Source organism: Archocentrus centrarchus, chromosome 21, assembly GCF_007364275.1.
Source record: "Archocentrus centrarchus isolate MPI-CPG fArcCen1 chromosome 21, fArcCen1, whole genome shotgun sequence".
NCBI classification, from domain to species: Eukaryota; Metazoa; Chordata; class Actinopteri; order Cichliformes; family Cichlidae; genus Archocentrus; species Archocentrus centrarchus.
In genome coordinates, this window is record NC_044366.1 from 32682851 (window position 1) to 32697995 (window position 15145).

Sequence of the window (15145 nt, forward strand, 5' to 3'; positions counted from 1 at the left end):
AATGTCCTCCCTGACACAGAAAATAGTTCCTTTTCTAGAGGAGAGGAAGATTTCATCTGACAGTCTTTTTATACTCGCACGGCTTTATGTTGAGGCCCACGCACGCAAAAAATAATGTACTTTCAAGGGGACAATATTTACACATGGCACAAACAGCACATTTATGCTGGTAAAACAAAAACGTTCGTGATACCAAATCTGCGTGATGGTTGCGTGCTTTGATTGTCCTGACAGTAACCAGTAGTTTAGGTGTAATCCAGACAGAAATAACATAAAAACAGGCTTATATTCAAACTACCCCGCAGGGCATATTTTCAGTCACCACCTTTTATTATGTTCTTTTCCATACTGCAGTTTCTCTGTCTATAAATGTTTCTAACTAGTGTTTACAACCCTGTGTAAATTACAGTGTTTCTGCTCGGTGTTACTTCAGCTGTAAGATGTCTGTGACCTCTGAGAAACTCTCCAGAGGATAATGTACTGATACAGAAACAAAGTGCAGAAATAGTGGTTGAAGTCAAAAGGGGACAGCACTCTCTAAAAAGGCTGTAGTATTTCAAGCGCACACACAGACATAAAATAAAAGCCATGAAATGAAAAATGCGACATTTTACGGAGCACAGTTCCACAAGCGTAAGTCATACTGGATTTGATGGGAGTGTTCGGTGTGTTTAGGCATGTAAGGATGAGGCTCGCTACCCAGACAGCCTGAGGCGCTGCTGAAAATCCACATTTCCATGACAGAAGATGCACAACCTAGTGCCAGAGGGAGCTGGTATGTGTATTTTACAGTGAACACAGCTCAGCACTTTGGCCTAATTCAAAAAAAAAAAAAAAAAAAAAAAAAAGGCTGAACGCACTGAAAAGAGAAAAGCATAATGCATGACCAAGCTGCAGACACATCTGTTCACTTAAGAAGAAAAGCACCAGTAAAATCCCAACAAATGTTAAACCTGGTTAAAGAAAAAGGAGATGTAAACAGGACTGTTTGTGTTATGAACTGACAAGCACCTGTTTTTTTCTAACCGGCTGACATGTATCACTAACCATAACTCCTAACCTTAAGCTAAGAATATGTGAATTTTGGTTTTTCAAATTTGTTCCCCAAGTTATGGCAACCAGTGATCAAAAAAATCATGGTTGTAACTGACACAGATGGCAATTTATTTCCCAAAAAAGTCCTTTTTTTCCCCCACCAAACCATAGGGTATGAGTTACTTCTCATCATCAATCAGAGTTAGCTTCCCAGAATTAAAGTATTCAGTATTATTGTAGCAGTACATTAAATCTTCCAGTATTTCCATTGCTGAAATGTCTTTGTAGTGTACATACCAGAGTAAGAGCCATTTTCATTAAGCTGTTCGCCTCTCGTTTTTTTTTCCTTCCTCGTGTTTGATTTATATGTACATGAAGTTAGAAAATTATTAGTGCAGCCTATTCTATCTATTGGATTTGTAAGATCAGCATACTCATGGGGACAAAGTATTCTGCTGCTCTGCACGGCTCCTCGGGTCCTGATTAGACCCCGATGCCTACACAGCAGTTATTGACTGCACTCCCAGCAGAATCAGTAGACTGGACCACAGCCTAAAGCCTAAAGCAGCTGTGAAGATCACACAGGAGAGGGAGGATTGTGCTCTAAGAAAGAAGAGTCCAACCATATGGATAAAGAGACAAACAAATAATGCAAATAAAGGACAAAACATAGCCAACTGAAAAAACAAAACAGAAAAGAACAATTTGCATTTTTACAAATCAGCAGCTCAAAGAAAATACTTTGTCACTGCTACAGAGGAGGATGCCAAGGTAGTAACTTACCGTCAGGAGTTCTTTCTGGAAGGACTTCCTCTCTTTGCTCTCTGCATTGTTGCAGTCTTCCTTCAGGCTCTCCAACACTGATGCAACCCGCTCTGGTTCGCTGTCCAGCTCTGCGCGGCAGAAATGCGTTAAGGGCAGGTTGACGTATCCAAGGGCGTCTGCGAATGCTCGCCAGTTGCCAATGTTCTCCATCAGAATAGTTCTTACAGAGGCGTAAATGTATGTGAGAAACTTGCAGGGCTTCAGTATCTGCTCCAGTAACAATGACGTCGTAAGGTCGGGCCCACTGAAGTAAATTGGCTTAACTTTGCCGACCACTAGAACATTCTTACAGTGAACAAGTCCCATTCTGCCCTGATAATACCCAATGTACCATTCTTTTGTCCACAGCTGGCCTTTCAGCTTGATCTTCTCCTCACTCAACAGCGCTACAAAATCTCCTTTTCGGTACTCAAGCAAGTACTGATTTTTTGTTTGTCGTATGACAGTTTTGATTAATTTTCCAAACTTCAGGTTGTTTATTCTCCTGTCCTGGAAAACGGGATACTTAGTTGCAATGGCAAGAGGAGACAAGACAATCTTACCAACTTCCTTCTTCTTCAGGAATCGCCGTTGCACTGATGTCTTTGGGCCTGCTTTGGGTGGTGGTGTTGGTGTCTGAACACAAAACTGGGCCAGTATGCAATCTTGGTCATCTTTGACCTGGATTCTTAAGGTGAAATCAGACACATCATCTGCGTTGCGTGACACAATGACATAGACAAGCCGGCTGACTTTGCCTAGCTTAACTTGGAAGCCTCGAACCACCCTGGCCTGCTCACTAGCCTTTACATCATAATTGGCCATGTTGGAGTAAACTCCAACACGGAGGTCCTGTGGTCGGGACAGGATAAACTGGTGTTTGCCCCAGAGCTGGAGAGCAACTGGTGGTGCAGACTGGGCCTGCTTGCCAACCTCACTCACCAACAGTGTCTTTGGTGCACAATCATGGCCAAATATAGCCACAACTGTTTTGAAAGATGGGTGAATATGTTTGGGACCATACACTCCTAAGGTGATCTTCTTAACCACATGCTCCCAAACTGTGGAGTTTGGAGATAAGGACTGAGCCTGAGCCACAACACACACATACATACATGGTTCAAGGTTATCCAGGCACACCTGGACTGTGTCCCCGTACATGTACGCCTGAGGAACAGAAGTGTAAGGTCCTTCTTTACAATCACTTCGTACACACAAGACTTCAGTCATCTGCCTGCTCTCCATTTTTACCACAACAGACACTTTCATCTCCAGGGTAACAGTGGTCTTTGTTTCCATGTTGCTGAGTTTAATCTCCACCACAGGGCTGACAGTGGTACACCGGTCGTTGTTGAGCTCTAGCGGCGGGTCTAGCAGAGCTTTAATTGAGATCTGCTGTGTGTCCCCTGGGGCAACATGGCCTTCGGGTACGTGGATGCTGATGCTGGTGTCCGGAAGCTGAACAGCACCACCTGAGCTATCTAGTCGACAGACAATGTTAGTCTCCACTGGCTGCGTTTGGCCCCAGCCTGGGTTCTGACCCAGTGAATCCAAATCATGGCAGGACCTGGCCAACTTGCGATGGGTGAGCCATGCCGTCCGGAAATCCTCTCTGCTCTGGAATTGCTCTGGCGCCGGTGCTTTAAGGCCTCCAAAGAAACCAGTGGAGGCCTGAGGAGCATCGGATTGTGCCTGCAGGATGGACAGCTCAGACAGACTGTAGGAACGTTTGCTTCTAAAAAACGGGTTGTCCCTGCGTAAAATTTGCCCTGCCCCCACAGCAGGACTAAGAGGGTTCAAACTGGTAACACCACTGCCAAAACTATTAATGTCGGCAGTACTGCTGGTGGAGTTGGGCAACGAAGGACTGAGAGTATCAAACAGAAGAAGATCAACTGATTTTTCGTTACTGTTTTGATCAAGTGAGCTCTGAGGACCCCCATTTAGAAAGGGATTTGTAGAGGTATGGTTTGTTTCAAAAGGATTTCCATTTTGGAAGGTGGTTGGTTTCAGAATCACTCCTGCCCACTCTCCTAGAAGGTCCATTTCTTTGGCTGCCTCCTCGTTACAGTCTCCCACAGTGTCAATCATCCCACTGTCACTGAAGGACGAGTCTCTGTAGTTGATGGGCTGCACATACGCTGAAGGAATGTAACCCATCTCCTTGTTATTGTGGGCATACCACCACTCCCCTCCTGACGAGTCCAGAACATAGAGGCGGTCCCCTTTAGAGAACTTCAGGGTGGTGAAGCTAGACGGGCAGTAGTCCTTAATGGCAACAACCTCCCTGGCAGTGCCAAAGGAGGCAGTTGTGTCCAGTCGTAAGGCACTGGGAGAAGGCACTGGGAAAAAAATAAAAAGGACAACCATCACGAAAAGAAAAAAATGTAATTTTATACATCATCATGTATTTGATGGCGTAAAGCAGGTGCTTTACTGTGTTTCTGTACGGAAGTGATAACATTTAAGGTAGAGAACTTCTTGAAATAGAGCTTTAATAGAAATGTAGTAATTGCAAATTATTTCAAGAACAAATTATTTTTAGTCTGCATGTGTAGAAACATTAGCATAAAAAAATAAGCTTGCAAAGATGACACCATTAAGCCATTTATATTTAGCTACTGAGTGTCACTACCAGATGCAGAGACATTGAACGAAATGACTCAATAGTTCATACTCCTCTTTTTCTGGCAGGGAGAGATTGAACAAAACAGAATGTCCTTTTGATTACATTTCACTGCTGTAACAGAGGTACGGGGGGCTGGGGGGGGCCTAAAAAACACTTTATTATTTATTAGAGTGTACCATTAAAAAACTCTAATCAACTTATTCTCACCCAGGCACCAGTTTAAACCTCAAACCAGAGAGAAAAGCAGAGAAAAAAGAAATAAATAACTCTTGTGAAAAAAACAAAAACAAAAAATCTTGCAAATTTTAAATTTCGTTTCAATCCACTTTCAGGCCTGCTGACCTTTGACATCAGTGAGACTGGCTTCTGACACTCCTTCGGTGAGATCAATGAGCGTTCCCTCTGATTTGCAGCGAGGGAGCGAAACGTTGTTGTTTGTGGTGGCTCTGATTCGATGGGCAGCCATTTTCAGACCAGTCACTGTGCACCCGTAGGTGTGTTCAAGCTACTCTCGTGTCCTTCGAGCTAACGGCGAGGTCAGATGTCAACAGCCTCCCATGATCTCTGTAAGACACAGAAAATAGTGAGTCAGTAGTTAATAATTATTATTTAGAACACACCAATGCAAGGCGAGACGGCATAATACTGGCTTTATGAAATGGATCCTCTTTAAGTAAGATGTTCAACCATCTTTTAATCTGAATATTTTTGCTATTTCTGCCTTCTGTAGCTGTTAATCGCTAGTGTGTGTGTGTGTTTGTGTGTGTGTGTGTGTGTGTGTGTGTGTGTGTGTGTGTGTGGGGGGGGGGTGGATGTTCAAAATGATTTGGATGATTAAAGTCTCCTAAAACTCTTTGATGCTCCTTCAGGAGTTCGGGATCTCCATGTACAGATTGAGCCCAACAGGACAGTCAGCACAGAAACATCAACAGAATAACAAATTAAACACACGCATGAGTTCTGGCTGCCTGGCTGATATGTGATTAATCTTCATAAATGTTAGTTTATTTATTCAGACTAATCTACTCTTCAGTGATAGACTATTTCTGTTCTGATAGGATGGTTAAAATAAGAGATTAGCTTGTTTTTGAGCTTCTAAAATCTAAAATGCAGATGGTTATTCATATTCAAGGGGGAAGCCAGCTGCCAGATATTAAATAAATATATTAAATATTAGCTATATTAAAAACTGATAGTACTTAAAGTGTACAGCTGCAGCCATCTATATTTTAGTAATTGAGTATTCTATCAATCGATTAACTGACTAATAGAAACACCTGCATCTTATTAATGATTAGAAATGCTTCAAAGAGAAAAAACATAAGTCTTTTATAATGAACTGCTCATTGGTTTCCATTTTAAAAATCGCAGTGTTTTCAGTTCTGTGTATTTATGTGCCATATTAAAATAATATTTTTTTAAAGAGCAAAAATAAATAACCCCAAGTACAATAAGGTATACAAAGAGCCTGAAATAAAGCATACAATAAAACAGTCTCTACTCCGTCCTCTCGAAGTGCTTTCTTACATCAGTGAAGTTCTGCCAGTGTTGTGTCTCCTAGATGAGTTAAATTTGGTGTGTGGGTTTGTGTGTATGTCTGCCTATTTAAGTGTGCTAGTGAATGAGTCAGTACGTGTATCTGTAAGCCTTTAAAGGAGCACGAAGAAAAGTGAGCATATCACTGATCTAACTCTGCAAAATAATGTTTCTAAAGCTTTGAATTAATTATGGTCTGGTACCCCCCTTTAGACTCACCCCTGCTTGCTGCAGGTCTCACTACCAGGCAAAGCAGGATGGCTGCCGTCAGCCTTCAGCAAGCTGCATAATTTAAGCATCATGTCAAACTAAGTTAACTGTTCATTTTCAAATTTTAATTTCTGTATCTTTACTGCAGATTTTCGCTGTGTAAAACAAACAGCAGTGGGTGGAGCATCTACAAAGTTCACTTGTCTTCACGTTGGAGCTTTACGATCAGGTGGTTTGATGAAGGACCTCCAGCTGTTTCCCAGTAACAGTTTGAATAGTGATTACAGGAACAAGCGCTGCTGTTGTGAAAAATGTTTCTTTCACTCAACCCGAGCTCGCTGTCATGGCTCCGCCTCTTTTATCATGCTATTTACCTTCTTTGGACTATAGGAGAACTCACACTGCTGTCCACTCTTGGCTGTTGGATCCAAATCAACTAAAGCACATCAATATAACACATTATCAATGATTCCTCCACAGTGATTACTAATGCCCTGTTAAAGTTTCAGGTTGCTACTATTCTATATTTCTTTTCTGTTTAGATCCTCCAAAAAATATCAAAACAAAGAGTTATTAATCCATTTCTCATAACTGTGGCGTTCCTTCCTGTACTACTGACAGCCTCAGGCTGTCTGGTTCCTGCTGGAGACATGAATCTTTAAAAATTGTCACAAATCGAGTTTCAATTTCAAAAAACTGAAACTGTTCCTAAAACAGCTGCTCTCTCTTTCTCTCTTTCTCTCTCTGGGTGGAAATGTTGCGATCTGCTCTGGAACTGTTATCAGCAACTGATTAATTCCCATTTGGTGCTCCAGTGAATCTGCAGTCCATGAAAAGTCATATAGCGCACCGTTTCGAGTACAGGTTCTTCAAAACCACTTATTATAGTTGTAAAATGTTTTTCATCATTTTTGTACAAGCCCCCCCCCCCCCCAACAATATAGTTATTGTTTAACACCCTTTAATTGTAAAAATGTTTTGCTATGCCAAATATTAAATGCAATGTCTCCTGGTGTAGTTTTAGAAGGACAGAACAATTGTGCTCTTTTATTTTCTGAAATGCACATTGCAGCATTTCTTGGTTTTTTGGTAGGTTTGCCTTCTCTGTGGCTGCTCTTCCAGTCCCCGCCTGTCAGTACACAGAGTTTAAAACCAGTGTAGTCAATGTAAACACAAGAAAAGGAGCGTGAAGAAATGCAAACAGCAGATATGGGTCAGTGGAACGCAGCAGTTTGAGAGACACCAGGCATTTCACTTCAATCCATAATTTATAACAGTCAGCTCAGAGACAACATACTGCACAAGGAGGAAGAGGCTGAGGAAGACTCACAACTGGCACACTTCTACAGCAGCAGAGCATCAGCTGGACTGTAGTACACAAGCCAACATCAAGCCTTTCACTGGATACATTCAGAATCCTGGCTTGCACACTTTGGCAATCTCCTTAATATTATTTGGGCATCGATATGATGTTAATACTCATGGTTTTGATTGCCACATTCATAAAATCTTGTAATGCAATTTTCATGTTCTCTGTTTTACTAACAGTTATTAATGATCGGGATTGCTCTTGTGAATTAAATCAGACTTTCTAATGGAAACCAAACATGGTTTATGGAAACCTCCAGTACAATGAAAAGGCTGACTGAGGGTATATCGTCACATAACAGCAAGAGCTTCTCATACACCGCTGCATCTCACGCTGGTGCCCCATTTATTCACACATGTACACAGAACGCAGGACCAAAAACTCATGTCCAAGGTTTTACAAGTTTCTTTGAATCTCATGAGCACCACGTGTTACTGATTAATTCAGCTGTGACTCTAAAGTTTGGCTTCTCAGATGATCCGAAATGCAGAGCATGATTATCATTTATCAGCTCTCGAGTTTAAATTTGTTAAATCGGGACATGAATGTAAAGCCCTTGTTTTTCATCACACTCACTGAACCACTCCAAGCTGCAATCAAGTTCAGTTAGTGCTGTTGTTCCTGCTGCTGCACATGAAACATTCACACAGAGGCTGTTTCACACACAAAGAGCACTGAGTTTGAAACAAGCAGCTACTCCAAAACAAGAAGTCACAGCATTACAACTTCCCACTGTCAGCTGCTGACATATAGAACTTCAGGGAAAATGACTGTCTCATGTTTTTGAAACATTAACAGCCCATTCATTGAACCCGAATTATTATTTTGGTTTAGAGAAGTTGCAGCGTCAGCTTCTTTAACGTATGCCCATAAACCCACATGCAGAGTGTCTGAGTCCTAACAGGCTCACAAATATCAGCTTATAATTAATCTGTATCCTGCTGGCAGAGAAACATTCACTTTACATTTGTAGCCATGTGTAAAGGTGTGCATGATTACGCTTCATTATTCTCTAATACATTAAATACAGTTTTGTTTTGTGTTTTAACCCTTAAAACTGCATCTGTATGCTGTGTTCTCAGTATCAATTTTCTACAGTGTTTTAAAGCACAGGTTGGGCATTTTAATTTGAGGCACATTAGCAATAAAAGCAATTTTCAATACTGCCATGAAATTGCTTTCTTTATTTTAAACACTGTCATGTTCTCTAAGTGGGGCTATTGTTTAGTGGTTCATCAACAAAATAAATTACCCGTCAACCAATGTGACCTATTTCCTGACAAATACAGGCACATCACCGTCACTGAGTGAAATCAGCCACTGCACCAAAAGCTTCAGATTGCTTTGGTCACTAGCAGATTGAAAGGAACACTGCAAACACTCGCTAACTAACCGAGCAGTAGGGGTCTCCATTAGCAGTCTGCACAATTTCACTCTTAGTGAGCAGTTGGTGAGTGTTTGCAGACAAATTGATATCTTCCATGCAAACAATGGGCAACCGTAGCAATCTGCTAGTGACCAAAGCAATCACAAGTTGGTTTTCTGTGCAAAACTATGTCTATTTCACCTAGCAACAGCAAGCAAAAACAAGACATTTTTTTCCACAGTGAACTGTGATTACCCAGGGTCACTGACCAGTCTCTAGACCTGCACGACTGGCACTTAGCAATTGACTTCACAGCAACCTCCAGCAACCACTCAAGGAGTACTCACTTGTCCCTACTGACCAGTGGTTACCAAGTGGTCGCCAACCGGTCTCTAGGCCTGTGCAACTGGAGCCTTAAAAAGGTCTTGTAGATTCATTTTTGGCCCCTGCCGGCTAAATGTTTTAAAGACATTTTACAGTAGGTGAACTGCCAGTGAACACAGCAGAGCAGCTAAACACTTAAATATTTTGTGTTAGAAGAGACCAAAAATATAACGTGAATATCAGATTCAAGAGGTGGATACAAACAGCTTCAAATGCATGATCACGTTGCGCTGTTAAATAAAATGTGAAAAAAAGCATCATTAGGATTTTTGTCACCAATAAGGGTGATTAAATATTGCTATTGTAACTCATTTCTGCTGCCCAGAAGTGGCCAAAATAAGAAGTCTGAGGCAATTTTGGCTTAATTAAGATGAGCTCTTGTGCACATTATACCAATACAAAAGCTTTAACACTAATTGTCAGTAATTGTGTTGATTATAACAATGCCTCTTACAACATTACACAAGACTACATGGTCATGTGCCAACATACAGCCCATGTTTGAATTGTGCTTTTTGTTGGATGAACCAAGTGGGCCCCTTGGGTGTTCTCCACCAGCCTTTTTAGGTTTTCCAAAGTGCAGGCCAAAATGCTCTGGTGGGGCAGATTTTTGCTTGGCAGCTCTGAGCAGTTGAAGCAGCCTGATGAGGCTCTGAGAGGAGCACAGTGTAGTGACAGCTCTATACATATTTAAAACCCACCCTTTCAGCTCTTAATTTTTGGACTATTCGTTTCAGTTCTTTTTAATTCAAATTTAAACCTTGGAGCATCCCTGTTTATTGTTTTACCTGCTGTCTTTACTGTCTTTTCAGCCATGCTCAAAGCTCCTTTCTGAATATAAACTACTACATAAACAGTTTCTTAAAGAAAAAAAAAAATCAAGCTTTCATCCAAAACATCACTATCACACCCAATAATCCACATCAGTCCAAGCCCAAAAGCAATTCTCTCACTATTAACTCAATAATAATGTTAGCATGCGCTGCTCAATGGCATGATGTCTGGATCTCATCTCTTTGAAATGGGGGGACGTGGGTGTGGTGAAGTCAGATGTAAACTTTGGGTGGTCTGCAGGAGCAGCTATCCAAACCTCAGCCTGACCACCCTGCACTGTTTAACTCCCATCACAGAAAACAATGGTGGGTGAGGTCCTTCTGGCATGTAAATCTGAGAAAGCACAACAAGAAGACTCTAGTCATGCAAATCACCACATGCTGCCTGGTAATAAGGCGCTTGGAGAGGCCATAATGAGGCTCAGCCAGCTTCTTTGCTAACAGCATGTCAAAAACTCTCCCTCCAGACTTTTCTAATAACATTTCTGCAGAGTCTAACTGCTTTAATTGACTTTCAGAGCAGTTTCACACAATTTCATGTGTCTCAGTGGGAGGACTCTGTCAAAAAGGAAAGTTGTTGGCTGATATTCTCCCCAGAACCACACAGATAACTGCAGAACAACAGACCAGACAGCACAGTAACAGTCTTTTTTTTTTTAAATCTGTTGTAGAGAATTTTATGTAAGGACCTGAAGCCTGATCGTGGAGGCTAAATTGGGCTCTCTGAGGAGTTTTTGCACAAACTAATGCAGATAGACCAAGTGTGTAGACAAAAATACTTTAAGCAAATAAAGACTTGATGAAGATGTGCAGCGTATGAGCAGAAAGCTGCATGAGCGCAAGGCAGCAGAGTAGAACCAAAATAGGAAAAAGTGAGTGAGACAGTTTCTCAATGTTTTCGAAAAATATCAAGCTTATCTGGATCCAGGGCCTTAATTCACGGAGGTTATTTTCAGCCTTGGTGGCGGTATACAGTTTAAGACTCTTGAGGCTTTAAGGCTCTTGACTTTCAAAAGCAGCAGACATTGTTTAAATGTATGAAATACACATGAGAATATTCAGTCACTTTGAGAATTTTCTGGTTTCTGGAGTCTTTTTTTAACCTTTATTTAACCGAAGGATGAAATTCCTGAGATTAACTTGAGAGAGTTTCCTGGGCCAACATGGGCAGCATTAACCTACCATGTTTTTAAGGGTGAAAGAAACCAGAGCTCCCTGAGAAAACCCACGCTAAAATGGGGAAAACATGAAGCTCCACACAGAAGGGCCCCACCAGGGTCTAAACATGGGACCCACTTGCTGTGAAGCTAGAGGCTGGAGCTAGAGGCAAGTTTTGGAATATATATATATATATCCCTATAACTACTGTTGGCTGGCTTTAAAACTCAAATCTTTAAAATACTTCTTTACAGAGCAACAAGCAATAAACTCTAAATTATATACACACACCATTTAACAGGTTCAAGATTGTCCAATAAGCTCTGGTACAGTGAACCATACTGCAGGCAGCAAGGAGAGATAATTTGGTCATATCTTTTGTTTGCTGTCTTTCTCTGTAGTTGTTTAATGGTACTGATCCACCATCAGCCCAGTTAAAGCTCAGCTGCCCTCAGGCTGCCTGCTGGTCTGTCCATTCAACTGTCTGCAGCAGGAGAGAGAGGAGGAGGAGAAGGACGAGAAGGAGGAGGAAGTGTTAACTGCGCTTCAGCGTGATACAACTCTACCAATGCAAACCAATGCTATGAATATAGAATTATAATCACATCCGTCATTCTCCAACCTCTGCTCTCATTTCCTGTCTGGGCAGTGAGGTGGTCAATTTAGGCAGGCAGCAGGAGTGGCAGATAGTTGACCCTGCTGAGGCGCCTTAAGCCGATTTCCACGCTTCAGTTCACTGCAGCGGGCGTGGGAGAACATCTCAGCTTTAAGAAAAAGTCAAATCACTCAGCCTTTCCTTCACGGTCCCTGCAGAGGAAGTGCTCTGCAAAGCTGTCAACTGTGCCACTCCTTTTATTCAGCCGTTCACTTCCTGTAGGGTGGATGTCCCTCAGGAAAACGCTGGTGCCAACTGGTTTTTATTACAGAGTCACAGGAAAATCACAAAGAGCCTTTGAACAGTTTACGGGGCACAGCGGGCATCTTCATTTAAGAAAAACACAGTTTACAATTAATGTGCTCTCATTATGGGTTTTAATTTGAAACATTTTGCTCTAACTCTAACTTTAATGTACATATGAGGTATAGAAAATACATAAATGTTATTAAAAGCTATAAAAAATCAACATGTTTTTTGTGCCAGTGCCTAGCTCTTGCACAGTAGTTAGGTTGGAGTTATAGTATGCTGTTACGCAAGCTTACTCTACCTCTGTGCCACAGCATAAACTAATTTTAATCTGTGTACAGTTTGACTTAATAAATGACAATGCCAGCATGTTAATTAAGCATGTTTAATTTTAAATTAAATTCCAGGACTACCAGATCTGTCAAAAATGACGAAAAAAAAAATCCAGCAACTGTTAATGATAACAGGCAAATTAACCACAGACATGCAAAAGAGGACAGGTACAGTGAGGGGAATTATTATTTGATCCCCTACAACCATGTGGCACACAGACTACAATCAATCAATTACAGATACTCAACTGCACACAGAATCAGTTTCTTCCATTCAAATCTCTCCTCCACCACCACCACGGGCACAGAGCTGTCAAAAGACGTCAGAGACAAGACTGTAGACCTGCACAAGGCTGGAATGGGCTACAAGACCATCAGCAAGAAGCTTGGTGAGAAGGTGACAATATAAAATGACCATCAGTCACCCTCAATCTGGAGCTCCATGCATGAGGTGAGAATGATCATGAGGAAGGTGATGACTCAGCCCAAATCCTGCAGGTCCCCCTGCTCAAAAAGGCACATGCAAGGCTTGGGAGAAAGTGCTGTGGTCAGATGAAACCAAAATCAAATTGTGTTTGGAGGGAGAGAAACGCTGAGTATGACCCAAAGAACACCATCAGTGAAGCACAGAGGTGGAAGCTTCACGCTCTGAGGCTGTTTTGCTGCTACACGTCCAGGACGACTTCAACAAAGCCTCAAAGTGACGGCAACAAGTGGATGACTTTATGAGTGGACTTGGCTTTAGCAGGCTAATGTCTGTGAAAAATATTAACATTTAAGAACATCTAATTATACATGACTGCGGTTTCTGCACAAATCCTGTTCATAAAATAATTATTTGACAGATTATCATTTTACATTAACAAATGAAAACCACGGGAAAATACTTTTCTGGCTCCAGCTTTACAAATATGTGGAAACAAAAGCTTTTGGGTCTTTTTGTTTTGTTGGGGGTGGGGGGGGGGGGGGTGTCAATCAATGGACTGGAAGTTATTCATCTAATTATTTACTGATTAATGGCACTGACAATTAAAAAGTTTTGAGCATTAGAAAGATTAAAAGTAGTTTCATATTACAGAATATTTCTTTCCATCCCCGAAGGGCTCCTGTAAATCAGATGAAATGTTTGTATTGTGTATTTCTCTGTGACACTTTCATGATTCCAGCATCATAAAACACAGCAAATCCAGTTTTGCTGTAGTCCTGTGTGCCAGTGATTAGATTTACCCATTTTAATATACTTGGATCCAGATTGTGGCTTGAAACAGACCCTGCCTTTCTGCTTGCTCATCATGTTCGCTTTATGCAGTTACATTAAAAAAGGCGAGTACATGTTTGTAAAGGAGAGGACTGCAGTGGATGGCCACTAATGAAGCTATGGGCTATAAAACTATTCAATGTACGAGGTTAAAGTTGTTTTCCCCGCAACAATAAAACCAGCCAAATAACCAACTGACAGGCTTCATATTGACCCTCTGTGCAGTCTGGGCCTCTGATGTGAGTTTAAGGGCGACTGCTCCTTAGCAGGAAGTGGCTGAGGAGGAAATGCCTTTGTGATGAGAGGCAGCCAGATCTCTGCTGACTCTCCCTGCCTGTTGCATTTCCTTCAAAGCGCCGCCTTCGATACATTGTTAGCATCTGCTCACTCACAGTCATGGATGCTCAAGATTCACCAACAAAGAAGCCAGAAAAAAGGCATTATATTACGGTTTACTGTTGGAACATTTACAGTTTAATATCAAGCTTTTTCTTATTTTTGAAATGATAACAAATCATCCTTAAGTGCTTAAGCAAAAGTGATTCCACCATCGCATCACATTTGAACCCACTAACGCGCGGAGTTGTCTGGGTTTGTTTCCAGTGAGGGAGGATGAGGCAGCTGACGAGCGCTGGCTGTTAAACGAGCACTCAGACCTTGAATTAGCTCATGAATTCATGAGAGAATGAGAGAAACCCAGCTGCCGTGTTCGCAGGCAGCAGCCCTGCGAGAGATGTAAGAACACAAACACTCTCATACTGAGTCAACACTGCTGAGGCCTTGAATGCTCTGAAACAATGTTCCAGTATCTCGTGTCCCGCAGCGAGGCAGAGCTCTGGTGCAGAGTACACACAACTGTCAGTGAGACTTGTTCCTGTGCATCTGTACAGTCACGCTTCACTGTCACGACTACACCTTAAAAATGTTTAAACTAAAGAGTTAATTCATCATTTAGTAACCTATGAACCAATGAAATGGCGGCAATGACAACAGCGAGCACAAACTAGGTGTCAGTTATGCACTGCCCAAAGCACAGCAGGGAGAGAGTCTCAGTAATCCCAAGACAGAGGCAGCATCATCTTGGTTCAAGCTGAAATAAACACTCTGAGTACCGTATTTTCCGGAGTATAAGTCGCACTTTTTTTCATAGTTTGGCTGGGGGTGCGACCTATACTCCGGAGCGACGTATATGTGACATTTATAACACATGAACCAAAATACTCCAGCCACTTGACATCTCCGTGAACTGCAGCTTTAAGGCAGTCTTGCGTAACCTGTGGGCGCAGTGGATGATGGACGGAGAGCACAGCTTAACGGCAACTGGGAG

The 15145-nt window shown here is 41.8% G+C and overlaps 1 protein-coding gene across 1 annotated transcript in view; it reads right to left on the reverse strand.

Annotated features, from left to right (window-relative positions):
* LOC115801212 (SH3 domain-binding protein 4) overlaps positions 1-15145 on the reverse strand; it is a 40699-nt gene that overhangs the window by 14593 nt on the left and 10961 nt on the right. Inside the window, exons 2-3 of the mRNA XM_030758969.1 lie at positions 4811-5032; positions 1819-4181 (exon numbers count right to left, since the gene is read on the reverse strand). Of these exons, the coding sequence (XP_030614829.1) occupies positions 1819-4181; positions 4811-4934 (2487 nt within the window). The 5' untranslated portion in view covers positions 4935-5032. The remainder of the gene's footprint in view (positions 1-1818; positions 4182-4810; positions 5033-15145) is intronic.